Source organism: Octopus bimaculoides, chromosome 2 (genome assembly GCF_001194135.2).
Source record: "Octopus bimaculoides isolate UCB-OBI-ISO-001 chromosome 2, ASM119413v2, whole genome shotgun sequence".
In the NCBI taxonomy this organism is placed as follows: domain Eukaryota; kingdom Metazoa; phylum Mollusca; class Cephalopoda; order Octopoda; family Octopodidae; genus Octopus; species Octopus bimaculoides.
This window is the reverse complement of record NC_068982.1, coordinates 7,885,369-7,909,370: the sequence shown is the minus strand read 5'-3', so window position 1 is coordinate 7,909,370 and position 24,002 is coordinate 7,885,369. Positions and strand designations below refer to the sequence as shown.

The following is a 24,002-nucleotide window of genomic DNA, read 5'->3' as shown; positions in this document are numbered from 1 at the left end:
ATATATTATATATATTATATATATATATATATATTATATATATTATATATATATATATATTATATATATTATATATATTATATATATTATATATATATATATATATATATATATATATATATATACAGTGTGCAGCAGAAAGATTGCCCCGATTTCAAATTATTAACTTTTGAAATTGGGGCAACCTATCTGTCGCACCCTATATAAATACAAAAAAATTCTTATTGCAAAAGTTCATGAAGTTAATTTTTTTTTACCAACCTTTTGCTTTTAGGATAAAGAAATGTGGATTGATCCAGAACGTGAGTGTTATACATGTGAATGTATTGGTGGCAATGTACAGTGTCAAAGAAAATGTGAAATCCCTGAGTGTAATAGTGTAAGTATTATTTATTTCTGTGTCTAAAATGCAATTGCTTATAAATATTTTAATACCTTGGTAACAGCAAAAATTGTCCCGTTTGTTGTACATAAGCCATCAGGAACTAAAATATGTGAAAACGTTTTTAAAGATAACTGTAAACTATTATGGACTATGAAAAGCAAAGATGCTCGGTTGTTTCACATGGATTGGTAATTGCTGTCATTAAATTAGGCCTATCAGCAAATGGGATAAGTGTTGAACACTTACACTGCATTCCAGAAGGTTTGAGAGATTTTTAGGAGAGGTAGTTATAACTGTCCCAGATTATTTAAATTTTGATATATCATTACTATACATTTAATAAGCTAACCTGCCAACTTTTTCATATTCCAGCTTTAAGGAGATGGTTGTAACTGCACTTTAACCCTTTTGTTACCATATTTCTGTTGAGATGTTCTGTGTTTCTTTCAATTAATTTTAAATACAACAAAGGATTCAGTAAAATAACTTAGTTATTAAGCTAGTGCTAGAAACATAAATTGTGACTAAGGTTTGGTGGAAGATTTTAATTCAAAACTTTTGAAAACAAGACATTTGTACTACAGAGCCAAAGGCAGTTTCAGATGGATTGACATCAAAAGGGTTATACACACCCTACTAAACACTGTTTATCATAGCTCACTAGTTTGTAGAATGCAGTTAGGCTGTAAAGACAATTTGGAAACTAACTGTGCAATGAAGTTATGAGTTAAACTGGGGGAAAATGTTACAGAAAATTATGAAATGCTCCAAACTGCTTATGGATTAACATGCATGAGACAAGTATCTATTTTTTACTGGCACAAAAAGTTCAAGGACAGTAAAAAGTAAGATATGAGAGGTATGAAAAGGAGAAGGATGTCAGAGCTGGCTGAGAAAATTCACAATTTTCTGAATGAAGACTGACATGTGTATAACGACAATAATTGTGCAATTTGGAGTTAGTGTTGCAACTGTACACAATTATTCATAAAGATCTGAACAAATTTTGCATAAATTTTGTGCAAGTTCAGTTCATCATCATTATCATCAAGATAGACATAAAACAATGATGATCTGAACTTGCACAAAATTTATACAAAGTTTGTTCCTATAGAGCTCAGTAATGAACAGAAGGTAATGCATTGGTGACAGCAGGGAGGTGGTTGAGTTCACTATCCACCAATCCAAGAGTACTTGAGTCTCTGGTGATCTGTTACAAAAGCTGGATCTACTGTTATAATCAAGACATAAAGTGTCAAATGGAAGCATCTTCACACTCACAGACTCAAGAAAGCCAGGTAAAGTAAATCCACCAAGAAGCTCATGATCTTTTTCAACAGAAAAGGCATAATTTACATCCACTGGGTTTCCTGTGGTCAGATAATAAACAAAAAGTACTTTGCAGAGGAGTTCAGGAAGAGATTTCATTACAAAAGGCCAGAGCTCTTTCATTCAGGTTAGACGCACCTGCACCAGGACAATGTACCAGTTCACAATTTCATCCTGGTCACCAATTGACTGAGATGGGCACCAAAACTGTCCCTCACCCTCCCTACAGTCCAGACCTTGCTCTCTGATACTTTTGGTTGTTACTCAAGCTGAAGGAGAACCTCATGGACAGTCATTTTGAAAACAATGAGAAGATGAAGGAGGCTGTGACAAAGGTCCTGGACACCTTCACTTTGGAAGACTTCCATGAGGGACTTCATGAAAGGGGCTGAAGTACTGTCTCTCCTGAAAAAGTCTCTAAACTTCTGGAATGCACCTTGTAGAAGGTTCTCACACTACAAACCTCTTTCAGAAATAATCATCCACCTTCCACTGATATTTCTATCAAAAACCATCATCCCAAGTTACATAAAATTTACCAACAAAGTTAATAACAGATTTAACTAATCCTCTTCTGCGGCTGGGAGCCTGTACAAGCATGTGAAGATATTTTTCAGCTGAACTTTCATTTCTTTCAAAGATGAATGTTTACAAAACTGCCAGTATTTAAATTCCTTTGTAGGAAGCTTGATAGAAAGCCAATAGGAGCTTAGAGAAACCTTCCACATTTGTTGTCTGCAGTGTATTCTTAGAATCACTTGGAAAGATAAAATCCCTCATAAGAAAATTTTGGAACATATTGCAATGGCTGTGAAGAACATTCTCTAATGGACCAAGCACATAATCCAAATAGAGGAGTCCTGTCAACCAGTATAGTGCTCTATATTGGCAAATAGTAATCCTAACTCTAACAGAGGGTTTTTATCACCATAGTGGTTCTAAGAAACAATGCAAAGTCAAACTGAAATGTATCTCAGTGTTTGTGATCTTCCTGCAATTTGCGGCAGACTGGAAGTTGTGGTAAAGAGTTACCTACAATAGTGAGCAACAGTTTGAAGTTGAATATACCAGCAAAAGAACATTGCCAAATTCAGTCCCCAGACAGCAACAGTACAGTTCTTCAGTCATATATAGCTTCTTTTTGGATTTTTCTTTCTTGTATTGGTCAGTGATATAGTGAAACTGAAGATTGAGAATGACAACGTCATTGTTAAATTGACACTCAGCCATTGCAACAGCAGTAATACCTCAAATCACTGAATATCTGCACAATTGTTTTAAAAAGTGTATTTGTTTACAGTGATTCAGTTTGCATTCAAAAGAATGAACTCAATTAGATATTTTATATGTTCTGAGTTCAAATTCCACCAAGATCAACTTTGCTTTGCATCCTTTCAGGATCAATAAAGTAAGTATGAGCACTGGGGTCAATGTAATTGAGTAGCCCTCTCACCAAATTTTCAGACCTACAGCAGAAAGGATTTATTCCACTTTCAGTTGTCCACAAAGTTCACAACAATACAGTCTTTGATATTGCATGAATTTTCCACTGATTAATTTTTAGAAGCACATTTCCAACACTAACCTGCTAACAAGAAGTATGTATTTCAAAACTCCTGTCTTGCAAAACAACAGTGTTTAGTCATTAAAGCTAATAAATTTTCTAAGTTAAACCAATGAGCTATAGTTATAGGAAAAATGCATTACAATGTTTGGTCCCAAAAATAGTGATTTATGTTTTACAAAATATTAATTCAATGACTTCAGAATTTTAAATGAAATGTAAGAATATTAACAAACTAACTACAAGCATTTTAAATGGCCCATTCAATTTGTGAGAAATAGTAGCCAAATCTCTCTCTCATATCACACCCTACTGCTTTATAAAAAAAAAAAATAGTGAAGATACATTGAATGTCATCTAAGATACATTCTAATTAAAAAAAAAACAGGATGATCATGGTGAGAATACCTGTGATCATAAACCTGCTCAATCAGGGCTGACTTGTACCCCATTATTACTAATAGATTAGGTTACTAAAACTTAAATGGATATAAGTGGCTGAGATTCATTATTAGTAATTAAAGGAAAAGTTCAAAGATAATTTAAGTTTCATTACTGTACATAGCTGATCTGTGACTGTTATTTGTTAAGCCATATTAACTGAATCATAAAATAGTTTGGTAAAGTTCTTTAATAAAGTTGAACAAGAAAATATTCCTAAACATCACCAAATCTCTTAAACAAAAATGTTTATGTTTAATATTCTGATATTTAAATGTGTATTGGAGAATATTTTAATTTATGCATCAGATGTTTCCAAAATTTAAATAATGATAGCATGATCCCCACTGCTACTACTATGTCTGATACAAGCAGTATCATCACTAACACCAACTAGCCACATAAAAGATATGGTACCATTGTGATGGAGTAGACACTGGAAGACGGTAAAAGACTGAGTGGAAGACTAAGGGAAATATGACAATATATTCTGGGACATGATAGCAATGAAAATCAGCCCAAGTGGAACTAAGAAGAAAGCAAACAATCAGGATGTTTAGAAAAGGCTCATTGCCCACCATATTGACAACACTGGAGGATCTAAAAATTAAGAGAGAGAAAGAGACAGAGAGAACCAGGTGTCTATATCAATCATTAATGTAACACAATGAGAGTTAGTTTGAAGTAAATGGAATCAAGCTTACACTCAGACATGTCACCCATTTGGATATCCTATTTCAGTTTCTCTAAAAGTTTATTACTGTTATTTTCTGCACAACTTACTCCATTCTAATAACCAACAATCACATCATATGCTTATAACATACAACGAATGAATACTATCAATTTCCTTGCAAAATAAATATATTCAAAGCAACAAAATTATAGAAATCATTCTTTTCATTCCTTTTATCTAGGATGAAGAGCTATTTTTCCCAGAAATTAACCCATGCTGTCCAGTGTGCAAACTGAAATCAGGTAAAAATCTTTTTGACTCCATTATCAATTTATTTAGATCCAATTTTATTGAGAAATTAAGCAAAATACATGGACTTAGGAAATGTTGGATAAGTTTAGTGGATCAAACTGCAAGTTTTCCTCCTGTATATGTATTAATAAACTTATATAAGTATACACCCATCAACCTCTGGTCTGTAGATGTGTTGTCTCCTTTCTCTCTCCCGCTCCTCCTTTGGTTTTCTACTGGCACTGCATGGATTGATGCAGCACAAACCCAACCAACTTCATGCCACCTTAACTCAGAAACCTCCCTGGAGGAGGGTCAATACAGGATAATGAGTGAGATGGGAATGACTGGGTTTTGTGTGTATGTGTGGTTGTACATTGTGAGCATATGCCTGTATCAGTGTCCTGGTGAACTTAGACATCTGTTCTAAATTATGTGTTTATATTTAGTCACCTTTAACTCCTATGCTGCTTGTCTTTTCATTTATCTGCTAGGTATTACCAACTTAGCATAGAGTTACAATCCACTTACACTTTTCCAACTCCACATGTCATCCTCAAGAACAGAATTAAAATACTGATCATCACAATATACTCCTTTTAACTCCTTCTGCACACTTCCTGCTTTTTTTCTTTTTTTTTATGTTTTTCTCCCTTACCTATCCGTCTGAATGCATATATTTTTTAAAATTTATTTTCAGTTACTTTCGTATTGATCTTCACTTGAAATCATCTTCACCATCACCATTTAACATCTGCTTTTCATGCTGGCATAGGTTAGACTGTTTGATTGAAACTGGTAAGCTGCAGGGCTACACCAGGTTCCACTGTGATTTGGCATGGTTTCTAAGGCTGAACACCCTTCCTAACACCAACCACTCCAAGAGTGTAATGGGTGCTTTTTACGTGCCACCAACAAGGGTTCCAGTTACATGACACCAGTATCGGCCTCGACTATGATCTCATTTGGCTTGACGGGTCTTCTCAATCACGGTATATCGCGAAGGTCCCAGTTCACTTATCATTGTCTCCATGAGGTCTAATGTTCAAAGATCATGCTTCATCACCTCATCCCATGTTTTCTTGAATCTCCCTGGGTCTGCCTCTTCCACAGGTTCCCTCTACCGTTGGAGATCAGCACTTCTTCACACAGCTACCTTCCTCCATATGCATCACATGACCATACCAACACAGTTGTCTCTCTTGCACACCACATCTGATGCCTCTTATGCCCAACTTTTCTCTCAAAACACTTACACTCTGTTGTACATGCACACTGATATTGTACATCCAGTGAAGCACACTAGCTTATTTCTTTCAAGCCTACGCATGTCTTCAGCAGTTATAGCCCATGTTTCAATGCCATATAGTATGGTTGTTTGCATACAGACATCATCCAGTTTGCCTTTCACTCTGAAGTAGAGGCCTACGCAAATGTTGTGTGTGTGTGTGTCTACATTATGTATGCATGCATGTATGTATTTTTATATTTTATTTATTTACTAATATACTGGTAAATTTTATCTTGTTTATTACTGTGTTATTCTGTCTTCTTTCACTTTCTCTCCAACACTTGCTTTCTTTCTCTTCCCGTTGCTAAATACTTATAAATTACCTCATCATGCGTCTGACTTCAGATATTAGATCTCTGAAACAGAATACGATAAAGTCTTCTCCTGATGATCCGCTGCAGCTAGGCATCCGAATACACTTGGAACATCCAATACTGAGTTCCAAATAACTGCAATGGTGAAATGGACGTAGGAACCAAATATTTATATTGGTGTTTATCTTAATTTTCCTTGATATATCCTCTGTATATCATAACTAGCAATACTGCTAAGTACAGTGGTCAACTAACTGCTATACTGGAAACTGACAGGATAATGATAACTCATACAGTAATAGTCACATGTCCTACTGTGCACACAAAATAAATTATACCCACATAAATAAGAGGAGAATATTTTTATAAGATATACATATCTAAGTCATAAAAATATATTCCGTTTATATATTTGTTTTGCAATATAATCTTGCAACATTTTTATATCTGAAATAATGACAAGAAGTTTTTTTTTTATGTTCATAATAAATTCTGTTCCTTTTCTTCCAGAAAACAAATGCCAAGTGAAAGTTGATTACCAGTACCTTTCAAATGGAACCTGTACTGCAATTCAAAAGGTGAAGGTAACTCAGTGTTCAGGGCATTGTGCTGAAAGTACATCTGGAGTAATGTTGATGAGTTATAAACCAGATATAGTCACTGATGATATGTTCAATAATAAATGTGAATGCTGTCAAGCGAAAGCAATAAAACTCAGACAAGTTACAGTTCTCTGTCCACCAGATAACATAGAAACTGTCATGTATTATCCAGAAATATGCAGTTGTGACTGTACTAAATGTAGATAAGATCACAAAAGTACTAATGGCCTTCTAATTAGGAAAAAGATTTGTCTGTCCAAAATATAGTGGGAAATAGCAATTTAAAATACATAATGGAAAAAATAATGAAAAAAATTTTGTTAAAGGTTTGAAATATGAATAGTAGTATTTCAAACATCTACTCTGAAATATTTCAATAACCATATCAAAAATTCAGGATACAAATTATATTATTAATTGAAAATAAATTATATCAAACTATCAGAAAAAACTTGTTTTCTTATTGCACCTTTTTAAGTTGCCCTGATTGAGCAGTTCAATCTTTTGTTTCATTGTTGTTGTTGTTTAGTACCAGGATATCTCTGATTGAGCAGGTCTGTGATTAAAGACATTTCAACCTTGACCATTCTATTTTTCTAAGGAGTGTCTATATTATCCAAAGTATCCTTTACTTCAAGCCACTATAATACTGTGATTTGGGGGGATTTGGCTGATATGGCTTGAAGGTGGAACATGTGCAGAGTCTCCTTTGTTAGCTCAATCCTTTGTGTTAATTTACTAAAGTAGAAAGACAGTTCATTATCAATTTTCTATGACCACCTGGAATTGCTGCAAGACTACAAAAATAAAAAAATGTTTTATTTATCATAAAACTAAAATGTCCATTCTCTTACCAACTGAATACAAGCATTTTCCTTCTTGAAAAATATACATGTAGAAAAGAGCCAGACATTTTTTCTGACAATATTTTCCAGCTGGATACCCTTTCTATTGCCAAACTTTTTACTCACCTCTTACAAAACGCAGGGACATGGTGTACTGATTTTAGAATAGGTACTATACTATAGCAACTAGAATGAGAGTAGAATGGAGAAGGTTCAGAGAGTAATTATCTCTCTTGAGAACAAAAGGCCTATCATTCAGAGTGAAAGGTATTTTATATGGTGCTTATGTAAGCATTGCTATGCTCCATGGCATTGCTTGATTGCATGCAGAAAGATTCCTCAGGTATGCAGTTTTGTGTTTGCTGTTGTTTTATGGAAGGCCTCTGATATTTATCAGAACTGGTGTGATGGTCCACATGACAGCAAAGTTGACCATCCTAAGTCTATTATTTGTGGTGGTCTCGTGGTGTAGGTGTACATAGTTTAGTTTTGTTTGCAACCACACCAGTTGCTGCACTGTCTTTTGTGCTACACTAAAAACATTCTGCTGTATATGTTGGTTTGGTTATACCCCAGTAACTTAGTGATTCAACAAAAGAATTCAACAAAATAAGTAGCAGGATTTAAATGCTTCTATAAGTATAGCTATGCTTCATGGTATTGAGATGTAGGCACTAAATGCAGAGGACATGTGAAGGCTGGAGAGTTATAGTAGCACAGAGCTTGGAATTTTCAAGTATATTACTGTCCTCAGCCCACCTGTATATCATGTCCAACTCCTGTTACAGGTGCACAACATCTGGGTTCTGCGTTTTCTAAGAAAATGTTGTATTGTCTGCATAGCTATCACAGGTGATTATCTCAATAGCTGAGGGCATGTCTGAGAGGGCCACTATCAATAGCTGTGGCCCCAAGACAGTGCTCTGTGGGACACCACTCATTATTTGCATTTTCTTGGAAGTAGCCTTGTTGGCTACTACTACCTAATTTCTATCATCATCATCATCATCATCATCGTTTAACGTCCGCTTTCCATGCTAGCATGGGTTGGACGATTTGACTGAGGACTGGTGAAACCGGATGGCAACACCAGGCTCCAGTCTGATTTGGCAGAGTTTCTACAGCTGGATGCCCTTCCTAACGCCAACCACTCAGAGAGTGGTATATATATATACCGGAGTAAGCACATAAATGTGCAACAAGGTGGAAAAAAGAGTACTCAAATACCAGAGGTAGAGTAATATGCTTTATTTAAAAGCAGCAGAAATATAATGAAAAACTGTTACTCGGAGTTTCACATTCCCGTTCATCGGACAGTTTTGTTAGAAACTGTCCGATGAACAGGAACATGAAACTCAGAGTAAGTTTTTTGTTATATTTCTGCTACTTTTAAATAAAGTATGTGTGTGTGTGTGTGTGTGTGTGTGTGTGTGTGTGTGTGTGTGTGTGTGTGTGTGTGTGTGTGTGTGTGTGTGTGTGTGTGTGTGTGTGTGTGTGTGCCAGCATGGAAGGCAGATGTTAGATGATGATGATATACACACACATACATGAGACAAGGTATAAATAATGGTCGTTACATATTTTTCCTTTATTAGAGTAAATTAGGCTTACAGCTGTTTCCAATAGTCATTATAGGTATGTTACTGATAGATTAACTTAATTGGTCTATTGATCAGTTGAGAAAGATTGAACAACCTAAGAAAATTAATGCTACTTTCGTCAGAGCCATGACAAAAGTAGTATTAGTTTTTAGGTTGTTCAATTATTCTCAGCCGATCAATAGACCAACTGAGTAAACCTATCAGTAACATACCTATAATGACTACTGGAAACAGCTGTAAGCCTAATCTACTTTAATAAAGGAAAAATAGATAACAACCATTATTTATACTTTGTCATATATAACTGTAAAAACCAGTTTGACTGGAGTGCAACCACAGATTTACAATATAGAATGGTAATGAGATATAACCTCACACCTAGAAATAAGAACAATCTAAACAATATTGTTAGCTCTGTGTGCCAATAGAGAGCTTATGAAGTATTTTGCCTGAATTAGTAATTACTCGTTTTAATATTTCATATATCATTACAAATTTGGGATTTTACCAATAGGACCACAACTTCAATTTCAGGACAACCTTATTTACTGGAGAACACATAAAAAATTATATCCAAAATACTAATCTAATAATATAAGCATTTTATAACCTACTATAACATACCACTAGTATAATAGATTTAATTATAAATTATTTAAACATATTTTTAAAATATATATATATATATATACCTTACCTGTTATTAGTTTGTGGGGAAAGAAGATAATATTAATCAACGCTACACGTGTTTCTGCCCTAGTGGTTTGTTTTACCAGGCTATACCTAATACATAAATCCACCAGTGCATCTTCAGGTTTTTTTCCTCTTTTTACTAATCCTACAAACTCTAAGGTATATTCATTAAAAATAAGAATAAAAATAAAAATATATGTATATAACTTCCTAATATATTTTTACAAAATTTTAAAGATTTTAAAAATTAGAAAATTATAACATTTTAAAACATTCATAAAAATTAAATAAAATAAAATTAAACACCTAAAAATAGAATATCAATATATATAGAAAATGCTAATCATAAAAAAACCCTCATCGACTATTTTAAAAGCACAAAATAAACCGCGTATCTATATAAACTTTATTATTTATTAATTCCCGTTAAGTTTATATAGATAGGCGGTTTATTTTGTGCTTTTAAAATAGTCGATGAGGGTTTCTTTATGATTAGCATTTTCTATATATATAATTTTTTACTTTTTACTCTTTTACTTGTTTCAGTCTTTTGACTGTGGCCATGCTGGAGCACCGCCTTTATTTGAGCAACTCGACCCCAGGACTTATTCTTTGGAAGCCTAGTACTTATTGTATCGGTCTCTTTTGCCAGACCACTAAGTTACGGGGACATGAACACACCAGCATCGGTTGTCAAGCGATGTTGGGGGCACAAACACATACACTGGTGGATTTACGTATTAGGTATGGCCTGGTAAAACAAACCACCAGTGTTGAAACACGTGTAGCGTTGATTAATATTATCTTCTTTCCCCACAGACTAATAACAGGTAAAGTATATGTATATTTTTTTAAATATGTTTAAATAATTTATAATTAATTCTAATGTAGTTAGCAATTTGGGATCAAAGCTAAATGGATGCCCAGAACTAGACCAGCTTGGAGAAGTGTCTGGAAGCTTAAAGATCCTGCAAATGGACAGAGATTTAGAGATGTGTTACTCAAAGCTTTCGACGAAATAGAAGGGGATATAGCATCACATAATGTGGAAGACAATTGGAGGTTTCTACGGGACAACCTGCAGAGAGCCACTGACCAGATTTATGGATGGTGCAAAGTCCCCTCTCGACCCAAAGTAACGTGGTGGTGGAACAATGTGGTTGACAGGGCTATTAGACAAAAGAAACAGGCTTCAAAGGACTGGAAGAACGGAGGTAGCAGGGAATTATATCAGACTGCCAGAAGGGAAGCTAGGAGACAGGTTTATTTAGCCAGAGGGGAAGCAGATAAGAAAAAGAATGCCAATGTTCTGTGCCGTGAGGACCAAAGACTTGAAGTATTTCATGTTGCAAGACTGTGTGTGAGAGAGAATCGTGATGTCGTAGGAGAGAAATGTGTTCGCATGGATGATGGTATGCTTGCACTAAACGAGGCTGCAAAGAGAGATGTTTGGAGACGCCACTATGAAAAGTTGCTTAATAAAGAGAATGAATGGGAGAAACAGAGCTTGCCGCATGTCGATCCAACAGAGGGGCCAGCTATCCGAGTTGACAGTACCATGGTAGATAAAGCAATTAAGAGTATGAATACAGGGAAGGCCCCCGGCCCATCAGGAATCACTGCAGAGATACTAAAAATATCTGGCAGTGTCGGTTATAGCCTAGTCATCCGTATTGTTAACCAGGTGATACATGAAGGAGTTATACTCAATGACTGGTGTAGCAGCACCATAGTCAACTGCTACAAAGGTAAAGGTGATGCTTTAGACACAAACAATTACAGAGGCATCAAGTTGTTGGACCAGGTAATGAAGGTCACGGAGAGGGTCATAGCCCAACTAATTAAGGAGAGAGTCAGTTTAGATGAGATGCAGCTTGGGTTCATGCCAGGGAAAAGCACCACTGATGCTATATTTCTGGTAAGACAGCTGCAGGGGAAATACTTAGCCAAGGATAAACCTCTGTACCTGGCTTTCGTTGACATGGAGAAAGCCTTTGACAGGGTACCCCACTCCCTTATCTAGTGGTCAATGACGAAATTAGGGATAAATGAATGGTTAGTAAGAGCTGTGCGTGCCATGTACATGGACACTGTAAGGAGAGGGTTGGCAACGAGTACAGTGAAGAATTCTGGGTAGAGGTAGGGCGTCCACCAAGGGTCAGTCCTCAGCCCCCTCCTATTTATCATAGCCCTCCAGGCAATAACAGAGGAATTCAAGACAGGATGCCCTTCAGAGCTCCTCTATGCTGATGACCTGGCACTAATTGCTGAGTCACTGTCAGAACTAGAGGAGAAGTTTCAGGTGTGGAAGCAAGGACTAGAATCGAAGGGCCTTAGAGTCAACCTAGCTAAAACCAAAGTCCTAATAAGTAGGAAGGTAGACAAAACACAAACCCCTTCAGGTAGATAGCGCTGCTCGATCTGTAGAAAAGGCATAGGGAGAAACTCTATAAGTTGTACCCAATGTGAGTTATGGACACATAAGAGGTGCAGCAATTTCAAAAGAAGGCTTACTAGCAAGATAGTTTTTGTATGTGGCAGATGCTCAGGAGCAATAAACACTGAAAATGTGCAGACAACAACCTTTGCTACATTCCAAGGAGAAAAACTAGAAGTAGTTGATAGCTTCTGCTATCTAGGTGACCAAGTTAGTAGCGGGAAAGGGTGCGCTAAAAGTGTAGCTGCTAGAATAAGAATAGACTGGGCAATGTTCAGAGAGCTCTTACCTCTGCTGGTGACAAGGGGCTTCTCAGTCAGAGTAAAAGGCAGACTAGACTGTATGACGCATGTGTACAAACTGCCATGCTACATGGCAGTGAAACATGGGTCTTGACTGCTGAGGACATGCCTAAGCTGACAAAAAACGAAGCCAGTATGCTCCGATGGATGTGTAATGTCAGTGTGCATACTCAACAGAGTGTAAGTACCTTCAGAGAAAAATTAGACTTAAGAAGCATCAGTTGTGGCGTGCAAGAGAGATGATTGCGGTTGTATGGTCACGTGGAAAGAATGGATGAGGATAGCTGTGTGAAAAAGTGCCACACCCTAGCGGTTGAGGGAACCTGTGCAAGAGGTAGGCCCAGGGAGACCTGGGATGAGGTGGTGAAGCATGACCTTCAAACTTTAGGCCTCACTGAGGCAATGACTAGTGACTGGGACCTTTGGAAATATGCAGTACGTGAGAAGAGCCGGCAAGCCAAGTGAGAGCATAATCTGTGGCCTCTGCCAGAAGTGTTGCCAGCATACTTATTCATATCTTTACTTCATTGGACACTAAACTTGCGAAGACCTGTTGAGACAAGTGAATTGAAATCGAAATCGAACCAAATTCGAAACAAACTGGCACCCCTGCCAACCTCTCCTTCATTGGACACTAAACTCTGCTTGTGGATACCTGTTGGGGCAAGTGAAATCGAAATCGTAATTGAAGCATATTCGATGACCAGCACCTGTGCCTGTGGAGCACTAACAGCACCATCCAAGCGTGATCATTGCCAGAGCAGCTGTCTGGCTTCTGTGCTAGTGGCACGTAAATAACACCATTTGAGCGTGGCCGTTGCCAGTAATGCGTGACTGGCTCACGTGCCAGTGGCATGTAAAAGCACCCACTACACTCATGGAGTGGTTGGTGTTAGGAAGGGCATCCAGTTGCAGGTGGCATGTAAAAAACACCATTTTGAGCGTGGCCGTTGCCAGTACGGCCTCACTGGCCCTCGTGCTAGTGGCATGTAAAAGTACCCACTAAACTCTCAGAGTGATTGGTGTTAGGAAGGGCATCCAGCTGTAGAAATTCTGCCAGATCAGATTGGAGCCTGGTGCAGCCATCCGGTTCACCAATCCTCAGTCAAATCGTCCAACCCATGCTAGTATGGAAAGTGGACGCTAAACGAAGATGCACACTAACATTACACCTCCATCGGTGAATATTGGCTTTGTTTCTTGCGAGCTTACGCATGTCCTTAGCAGTTAAGGCCCATATTTCACTGCCATGTAGCATGGCTGTTCATACACGTCATACAGTCTGCCTTTTACTCTGAGTGAGAGGCCCTTTGTCACCAGCAGAGGTAAGAGCTCTCTGAACTTTGCCCAGGCTATTCTTATTCTAGCAGCTACACTTTCAGCGCTACTAATTTGGTCACCCTCTCCCGCTACTAATTTGGTCACCTAGATAACGGAAGCTATCAACTACTTCTAGTTTTTCTCCTTGGAATGTGGCAAAGGTTGTTTTCTGCTCATTTTCAGTGTTTATTGCACCTGAACATCTGCTACAAACGAAAACTAACTTCCTAGTTAGCCTTCCTGTGATATTGCTGCACCTCTTATGTATCCATAGTTTACACTGGGTATATCTTATAGAGTTTCTACCTACGCCTTATCTACAGACCGAGCAGGAGTTTGTGTTTTGTCTACCTTCCTACTTATTAGGACTTTGGTTTTAGCTAGGTTGACTCTAAGGCCCTTTGATTCTAGTCCTTGCTTCCATACCTGAAACCTCTCTAGTTCTGATAGTGACTCAGCAATTAATGCAAGGTCATCAGCATAAAGGAGCTCCCAGGGGCATCCTGTCTTGAATTCCTCTGTTATTGCTTGGAGGACTATGATAAATAGGAGGGGGCTGAGGATTGAACTTTGGTGGATGCCTACCTCTACCCGGAATTTTTCACTGTACTCATTGCCAACCCTCTCCTTACTGACAGCGTCTCTGTACATGGCTCGCACAGCTCTCACTAACCATTCATTTATCCCTAGTTTCGTCATTGACCACCAGATAAGGGAGCAGGGGACCCTGTCAAAGGCTTTCTCCATGTCAACGAAAGCCAGGTACAGAGGTTTATCCTTGGCTAGGTATTTCTCCTGAAGCTGTCTTACCAGAAATATAGCATTAGTGGTGCTTTTCCCTGGCATGAACCCAAACTGCATCTCATCTAAACTGACTCTCTCCCTAATTAGTTGGGCTATGACCCTCTCCGTGACTTTCATTACCTGATCTAACAACTTGATACCTATTTATTCTATGAATCACAGAAGAATAATAGAATAAAGACTAATTTGATTCCATCAAAGTGGAAACTCAGAATGCAGAGTGACAAATTTAAGTGTTATAAAATAATTAGTATGAGACTATCATTCCTGCTTCTATGTACAATAGCAATTTTAGTAGGATTATGTTTTTTAAAGCTTTAATTTTATGGTGCAGGAGTCATTATATATTGATAAATCAAACATGAAATACATGAAACGTTAGAACAAATATGATACAGGTCAATGCTTTTTTCCAACCCATATACCTTTTCCAAACCTACACATTTATATCCTATTCACCTCTTCTACATTCTCGGAAAAGAAAAGAGAGGAATAAAAAACTGTAATTCAACACTGTTTGTTTAAAAGTTGATTAAAATCTGAAGCAGACATTTCAGTATGTGACAATCATTGCATTTTATAGATTTAAACTTTGATCTGTAATGTTAATTGAGTGAATCGCAAACACTATTAGCTTTATATATTGTACTAATAAAATTCCTGATATCGATGAAAAGTTGGTAACATATGTCAAGATGTTTGTTAATTCTAATGATTCATTTATTCAACATTAATGTTAACATTAGAGAAATATTTTTTAAGGCTACCTTAAAGCATCAAGGAGTCAAAGATACAATGTAGATGTCTACTGTTAAAGGTTCAGATTCACAAATTCTTTATAAGTGGAACCTGGTAAACAGAAACTGTATGGAAACCTGTCTTATTCAAATATAAAAGGATTGCATGCACTAGACCAGAAAATACATTTTACAATATTCCATTTAAACTTTGTTTTTTAAGATCAATCAAATTTAACATTTATGCCCTCTCATGCTATTTTGTTAGAATTTTATTGTGCCCTCTCATGCTGTCATTTTACATGTAAGAACTTTCTCGCATCAGGAATATGTTAAGATGGGCTGATTATCAGCTCTAGTTTATTTATCTATCTATCTTATCTTGTACAAACAATGGTGTTTATCGTATGCTCCTTTTCCGGTAGACATGGCAAGTGAGATTATTTATCAGCACTATTTTATCTATTCCGACACTGTAGAAGCAATGGATCATACCAGATCCTCTTCTGATAGATGTGTGAAGTGAAAGTATGGCTGTAAATTAAATGCAAGATAACCTATATGAACTTATATCTGGCAAACATCCATGCAAACCTTTTCAGATGCAGAATGTTCTTCCTGTGCTCTTCCTCACCTTTAGAATTGCACACTCAACGTAGGCACATCTGGTGAGATTGTCACGATGCTAGAATGAAGTGCATAGATGCAAGCTACATTCAAGGAGTAAGATGGATAGGCATTTCAGCCACGTTCCTCACAGGCAAAGAGCATAGGTATAAAATCTTCTGGCTAGATAATAGTGATGATGGTATGGGTATACTTCTTGCTAAGAAAAGGGTCAATAAGGTCAAAGTGTGTGATAGGATACTTAAGCTTAGACTAGTTTTGCAAAATGAGACAGTAACTATTATTTCTGTTTACACTCCTCAACTGGGCCTGCCAGACAAACAGAAAGATTAATTTTATGAGACCCTTTTGCAGACTATCTTGTGAACAAATGACAATGACATTCTCTTCATGGCTGATGACCTCAATGGACATATTGGGCAGCATCTGGATGGCTTCCATGATGTGCACAAGGACTAAGGAGTCAAATCTCAAAATGAGGGGGAATCTAGACTGCTGGAGTCCTGTGATGCAAATGACCTCAAGATCTGTAATGTTAACGTCAGTAAACCAACCAATCACCTGTTCACTTATAAAACTGGTGATCACACAAGCCAGATTGACTACATTCTCACCAGAAAACAAGAAAGGTAGTTAATTATTAATGCAAAATCCTTCCCAAGTGAAGAGCTGTTAGTGACTTCAGGTTCAGGGCTAGAAGGGGGTCCATGAAGTAAATCAGTCTGGAAAAGCAAGATCTGGAAGCTCAAGTAGCCTCAGAGTAGTCAGAAATTTAGAGACATATTCAGTGAAGCATTTGATGAGAAGGGGATACTAGTATATAATATAGAGGATACCTAGAGGTTCTTAATGAGGGCCACCAAATTTGCAACTGGTGCAAACTCCCCTCCAGACTTAAGGTGAAATGGTGATGGAACAGGGAAATAGACAGAGCCATTAGAGCAAAGAAATGGGCCTGGAAAGATAGGGAGAGTAGCAGTAACAGGGTGCTATATCAGAAAGCTAAAAAGGAGGCTAAGAGATAAGTATATTTAGCCAGGAAGGAAGTGAAATGAAGACCAGTAGCTCAAGATGTTTCAGATTGGAAGACAGTGCGTGAGAAAATTGTGATGCAGTAGGAGAGAAGTGTATGCACATGGATGATGGTTCACTTGCAGTTATTAATTCTGCAAAGAAAGAGGCATGGAAATGCCATTATGAAAGGCAGGCTGCTAAATATTAGCCAAGAATAAATCTTTGTACTTGGCTTTTGTTGACTAGGAGAAAGCCTTTCACAAGACCCCCACCACTACCTCATCTGGTGGTCAATGTAGAAGCTAGGGATTGATGAATGGTTGGTGGGAGCTGCACAACTCAAATGCAGGGATGCTGTAAGGTGAAGGTCAGTAATGAGTATAACAATGAATTTAGTGTACAAGAAAGAGTTCTCTAATGATCAGTTCTCAGCCTCCTCTTGTTTATCATAGTCATCCAGGCTATAACACAGGGATTCAAGTCTGGCTGCCCTTAAAAGCTCCTCTATGCTAATGACCTTGTTTATATAGATGAATCCCTACCAGGGCTTGAGAGAAAATTTCAGGTGTGGAAGCAAGGTTTAGAATCCAAGAGTTAATTTAGCAAAGACCAGAGTCCTAGTAAGTAGGAAAACAGACAAATCATATACTTTTTCATAGAGATGGTCCTGCTCAATATGTCAAAAAGGGGTTGGTAGAAATTCCATACAGTGTACCTTGAAAGGTGTTGATAGAAATTCCATATGGTGTAAATAAGAGGTGCAGTGATATCACAAGAAAGTTAACAGAGAAAGTAATCTTTGTGTGTAGCAAATGTGTGGGTAACATAAACACTGAGAATGAACAGAGAATCAACTTCCTCAAATGTCCGATGGTTAAGGTCCTTAGAAGTAGTAGATAGTTTCCCTTACCTTGGTAACCAAGTTATCAGTGGAGGAAAATGTTCTGAAACTGTAGTTGCTAGAATAAGAACAGGCTGGGCAAAATTCAGAGAGCTCCTACCTTTGTTGGTAACAAAGAGCCTCCCCCTCAAAGTGAAAGGCAGATTGTATGATGCCCATGTGTGAACAGCTATGCTGCATGATAGTGAAACCTGGGCTATGATTACAGAGGACCTGCAAAAATTTGAAAGAAATGAAGCCAGCATGCTCCACTGTATGGTTAGTGTTATTATGGATATATGACAGTGTATAAAGAGAAAAATTGGCACAAGAGGCATCAGCTGTTGCATGTAACAGAGAAGATTGCACTGGTATAGCCACATGAAGCATATGGATGAGGATAGTTGCATAGAGAAGTGCTGATCTCTAATTGTAGATGGAAGCTGCAGGAGAGGTAGACCCAGGAAGACATAGGATGAAGCAGTGAGAAAGGATCTCTAGACATTGGGCTCCAATGAAGAGATGACTTTTGGCAATTTACTGTACTTGAGAAGACATGTCAAGTTAAATAAAATTCTGGCCATCCAAGCATACAAACAGATTCTTTATGGCCTGTGTCAGTGCTACATAAAAAGCACTTGTGTCAGTGCCACATAAATAGTACAAATGCCAGTGCTACATGAAAGCATTCGTACCAGTGCCACATAAAAAGCACCTAGTACACTCTGTAGAGTGGTTAGCATTAAGGAGGGCATCTAGCCCCTGAAACCATGCCAAAACAGATGACTGGAGCCTGGGCATCACTCTGGCTGGCCAGCTACTACCAAAGCATCCAACTCATGCCAGCATGGAAAACAGACATATGATGATGATGATGGTGAAGAATTAAATCCAAAAACACTGAACTTCTCGTATTCCTGTTTAATGTGAAATAAAGACCTAAAACCTTTTGATTATTCTTTGTAGCTCTGGATCCTCAAAATAAGTTACTAATCTGCTGAGAGGGTACATTCAATTATATTAAACTGAGTATTTGGCTAGTTCTTATTTAATCAACTATGGAAGGTTGATAAAATAAGTACTGCCAAAGCTGACTTTGGCAATATTTCAAATCAGCATGTTTTCCAATACTCTGCTAATTTTGCCATTCATTGCCATTGGATCCTAAGAATATCAAAATATATTTTAAGCTAACTAGATGTTTCACTATTTTCTTACATACAAAACTTTACCAAATGTTCTGCAGATCAAAAATATACATCAACTTGACAAGCCAGCAAGTGAGTCTGTGCAGTCAAATGACTTACTAGATATAGCAACCAAATCTCCTATAAGTCTCTTACAAAATCATCACAGATGCTTTAGGCAATGTAACCCTTGATATCCAAAACCTGGACAGTTAAGGCCTGAATGACTTTGATCAAAGATCTGCTTTGTCAGGGCTGACCAAATGCAGTAACAATATTTAATTTGAAATTAACATTTCTGTTTGGCATTATGAAAATATTTTCAGTATATCTAATGAGATTTTAATTTTATTCCTTCAAAATGAAGTAAATGTGTCTCTCAGTCAGTTTTGAAGCTGTGTGTTCAATTATTCAATGAGCTGAATGACATATTCATTAAGTTAGCATAAAAGTGGCTGAATATTCCTTACACACATGTAGCACTAATATATTCTCAGGTAGAATCAGAGTGACATATGTGACAAGACTGGACATTACAGATACAATCCATCCAACACATTTCTATACATCTAATTTTACTCAAAAGGTTGTATCAACCAAAACTATAGCAAAAAATACTTGCCTAAAATGGCACATTGGGAGTTCAAATGTGGGACCTCATAACTGCAGAATAAATTTTTCAACTATTTAGTCACACTGCATCCTCTGAAGCAATCAATCAATAAATTACAACATCAGTAAAACCGTAAGTGCAAAGAGAGAACATTATATTATTGTGGTGGATGATCGTTCAAGGTACCTTTACTTTACTAAGTACATAGTTCTTGGGCTTTAGGAACTTGGCTGTTTTTAGATCTTCATCTGCCAATGCTTCACCAACATAGTTATGTGTTTCATCTACAATAATCAAAACTTCACTCTTTGAATTCATCATATAAAAGGGACCCCAATCATATCAAGTATGCTACTGAGGTAAACATTTACATATCATTCAAAAAAGATATCTGTGTTTATGTGGGACTGAGGTTGATATTAGATTTACTGACAGCATTATCTGAGGAGAGATTACATTCTGTTGTTTTTATTTTCCATACTTTCCAGTATGGCTTTATTTAAATAATGTTAGCGTTCATCCACTTTCACCTGTATAAATTTTCCATCTATGCATGTTCTGCTATATAAGACTACTCAACTTTTCCACAGATGGTATCTCACTGGTGTGATTTCAATCTAGTCCTAAAACTCGTTGTTGCTATGTATTTGTGAGAGAACTACTTATAGTAAGATATTTGTTGATTAGCTAGGTCAGCTTTTATCAAGAATACCTATCACATAAGATGTTCCAATCATGATCATTTTGTCTATTTATCCAAGACTACATTATCCAATGTGTCCTTCAAATTTGAAGATGTGCGGTATGATCTAAGACAAATTTGACAACAGGGTGAGTGGTTATGCTAAGGTATCCCTTGTTGGTTGTAGTAATTGCTAAAATCAGGTAAAAAAGAAAATGAAGTGTATTAAGCTTTTAGCATATTTAGTTGGAAAACTGTAGGTGTATGTTAAGGATGTCTATTTCAAAGGTGGGTGTGGCAGCGGTGTCATCAAAAGATGTGGACACTTCAAAATACGCTTTTTTAAGTTGGAACAGAAACAGTCTCCAAACGACCATTCATTTCGATGGTAAAACCTTTGGGTGTGTGAGAAAGCACACAAAAAGGTCCTTTGTAAGAAGAAACAAGAGATCCCTTGACAGAGTTGTCTCGAACAAAAACATGTGACCAAGAGTTCATATCCAGTGGGACATGAGAGGGTGAAGATTGTTCCTGGGAAACCATGGACGGAAGATTTGAAAAATAAGTGCGAAGTCTGGCGGCATAAGACGCCAGTTCATGGAGCTGTGAAGTGTCTGGCACCAACATCGTACCAAGCAATGCCAATGTGGTACCATACAGTAGCTCTGCAGAAGAAAAACCCAGGTCTGCTTTGACAGCACTACGACAACCAAGAAGAACAATTGGCAGAAATTCAGTCCAAGACTGTAGATCTGAAGAGGCATGTAGAGTGGCCTTGAGCTGTCTATGGAAACATTCAACTAATCCATTAGAAGCTGGATGATAACTGGTTGTGCGAATGTGGTGCACACCTAGAATACGTGACAATTCACAAAATAAAGAAGCTTCAAACTGACATCCACGATCAGTAGTTAATCTGGACGAAACTCCGAAACGGGAGATCCAGTTAGAAACAAAAGCGAGAGCAACAGATTTAGCAGAAATATCTGCTATTGGAATGGCTTCTGGCCAACGGGAGAAGCAATCGACACATGCTAAAAGTTAAGAGAACCCGCAACTCACAGGCCATGGTCCAACCAGATCAATGTAGACATGGCGAAAACATGCTTCCGTTGGGGGAAAGTGTCCAAGTGGGGCACGAATGTGCCATTGAATCTTGGACCGTTGGCACTTGGAGCGTGATGCCTATTTGGCCAGAAAAACCAAGCTTAAGGGTAGCAGCGATGCCAGGATGTGATAAGGAGTGCAGTGCCTCAAACACTGAGCGTTGATGATTCTCAGGCACGAGTGGCCTGGGAGAACCAGTGGAAGTATCACAAAGAATATTGCCTTCAGCCGAAGGAAGCAGAAGATAGGCAAACTGGCAACAAAAGAACTTAGGCAAAGTTAAGTCTAACAACGCCAAAGGTAGTTGCTCCTGCAAAATGGCAGTTAAATTAATTGCAGCAGGAGATGAAAGAGAACAGACTGGAAGACGAGAAAGAGCGTCAGCAGGAACGTTCTTTTTCCAGGTATATGACGAATGTCACTGGTAAACTGTAAAATAAAATCCAAGTGACAGAATGCAGGAGGCGAGAGTTTGTCCATTTTAAATGACAGGGCAAACGTAAGAGGCTTCTGATCTGTATAGATCACAAAATCTTGACCTTCGAGTTGATGTTGAAAATGACAAACTGACAGGTAGACTGTTAGGAGCTCACTATCAAAAGTGCTGTATCGTCGCTCAGCTGGTTGCAGTTGGCAAGAAAAGAAAGCCAGAGGTCGAGTACAATCGTCCACTGTGTTGCAGCACAGCACCAATTGCAGAGTCTGATGCATCTACAGTTAAAGAGAGAGAAGCACCAGGAACCGGATGTGTAAGCAAAGGAACAGAAGCTAACTCCTTCTTGATGGACTTGAAAGCAGATAATGCTTCAGCTGAGAGGGTGATTTGACTGTCCTTTTTAGAGGTGTTCTTTAGTAGCTGGGTCAGAGGAAGTAGCTTATCCGCACAACAGGTATAAAGCATCGATAGAAATTTACCATGCCAAGATAATGCCTCAGCTGGCACAAAGAAGTAGGAGGTGCGATGCACTGAATTGCATCGACTTTAGACGAGAGAGGTTTGATGCCACTCGAGTCAATATGATGGCCGAGAAAATCAAGAGAAGATTGCCCAAACACACATTTGCCTGGATTAATGTGCACAACATAGTCGCGAAAACACTGAAAAAGCTGAGACAAGTGCCAGAGATGATTCTCACATGTGTCGCTTACAATGAGGATATCATTGACATAAGCAAACCCAAAATTGTGTACTGTATACATGCATGTATTGATGGGTGCATTCATGCAAGTATATGAAAATCAGGAGTGTGTTGGCTGAATTGTGTTAGACAAAATAAGTTGTATTTAGGTGCTGTACTTTATGTTCCTAGTTCAAATCAAGCTCACCTTTGTCTTTTATTTTGATGGAATTGATGATATAAGAGTATCTCATACCAAAGTACATTTAATCAATTATATCCTCCTTTTGAAGAATGTGTGGTAATATGCCTTATTTTTATTGCATAGAATATTCTTAAAAGTTGGCTGACGCTGATATCACATAACTGGCACCCATGCAGGTGGCACACAATAAGCACCTTTTGAGCGTTGAGCCTCACGGAGGCAAAGTGGTTGAGCTCCTTTCAAGTGTTGGGCCCCACAGAGGCAATGACCGAGACCTTTGGCATTATGTTGTGCTTGAGAAGAAGACCCATCAAGTCAAGTAAAATTGCAAGCATGGCAGATACCAGTGTCACACAAATGGCACCCGTGCCTGTGGCACATAAAATCACCTTTCAGGCATTGGGCCCCATGGAGGCAAGGACCCAAACCATTTGGAATTATGCTGTGCTTCGAGCGTTGGGCCTCATGGAGGCAATGACCAAGTCCATTTGGCATTATGCTGTGCTTGAGAAGAAGACCCATCAAGCCAAGTAAAACTGCAGATGTGGTTTTACCAGTGTCATGCAAATGGCACCCATGCCAATGGCATGTAAAAGCATCCATTTCACTCCCAGAGTGGCTGGCATTAGGAAGGACATCCAGCCGTAGAAACCATGCCAAAACAGGCTGGAGTCTGATGCAGCCTTCCAGCGTGCCAGCCTTGGTCAAACCATCCCACCCATGCCAGAATGGAAAACAGATTTTAGATGATCATGATGGTGATTAAGTTAAACTACCAGTAACAAAGATGGGATTACTTACCCTCATTAGAATACTGGCTGAATGATGCTTTGTTTAATATTGCTAGACCTCAGATTAAACTTTGCTAAATCTAGAGTAGACTTAGAGCTACTCAACTATGTTATAATAGTAAAAGCATACTTTTGACAATCTAGTA

At 37.9% G+C, this 24,002-nt stretch overlaps 2 protein-coding genes across 2 annotated transcripts in view; one reads left to right on the top strand and one right to left on the bottom strand.

The window, feature by feature from the left end:
* The window catches only part of LOC106881016 (SCO-spondin), a gene marked incomplete at its 5' end in the record, with an annotated part of 70,750 nt that extends 63,406 nt beyond the window's left edge, over nt 1-7,344 (top strand). The window contains 3 exons of the mRNA XM_052965950.1: nt 275-379; nt 4,637-4,697; nt 6,802-7,344. Coding sequence (XP_052821910.1) covers nt 275-379; nt 4,637-4,697; nt 6,802-7,100 — 465 coding nt within the window. The remainder of the gene's footprint in view (nt 1-274; nt 380-4,636; nt 4,698-6,801) is intronic.
* A 13,633-nt stretch (nt 7,345-20,977) lies between these two features.
* LOC106881015 (uncharacterized) lies at nt 20,978-23,126 on the bottom strand. Its single transcript, XM_014931201.1, has 2 exons — nt 23,069-23,126; nt 20,978-21,639 (listed from the first exon to the last, which is right to left on the bottom strand). The coding sequence occupies exons 1-2, from the start codon at nt 23,124-23,126 to the stop codon at nt 20,978-20,980; spliced, it is 720 nt and encodes a 239-aa protein (XP_014786687.1).
* Nucleotides 23,127-24,002: the final 876 nt, after the last annotated feature.

Bases quoted from the DNA above. Each gene is read 5' to 3' on its own strand.
- LOC106881015 (XM_014931201.1), bottom strand. From the start codon at position 23,126: ATGTACTTTGGTATGAGATACTCTTATATCATCAATTCCATCAAAATA. The intron at 21,640-23,068 runs GTGAGCTTGATT...CCCGTTGGCCAG, and splicing joins CATCAAAATAAAAGACAAAG to AAGCCATTCCAATAGCAGAT.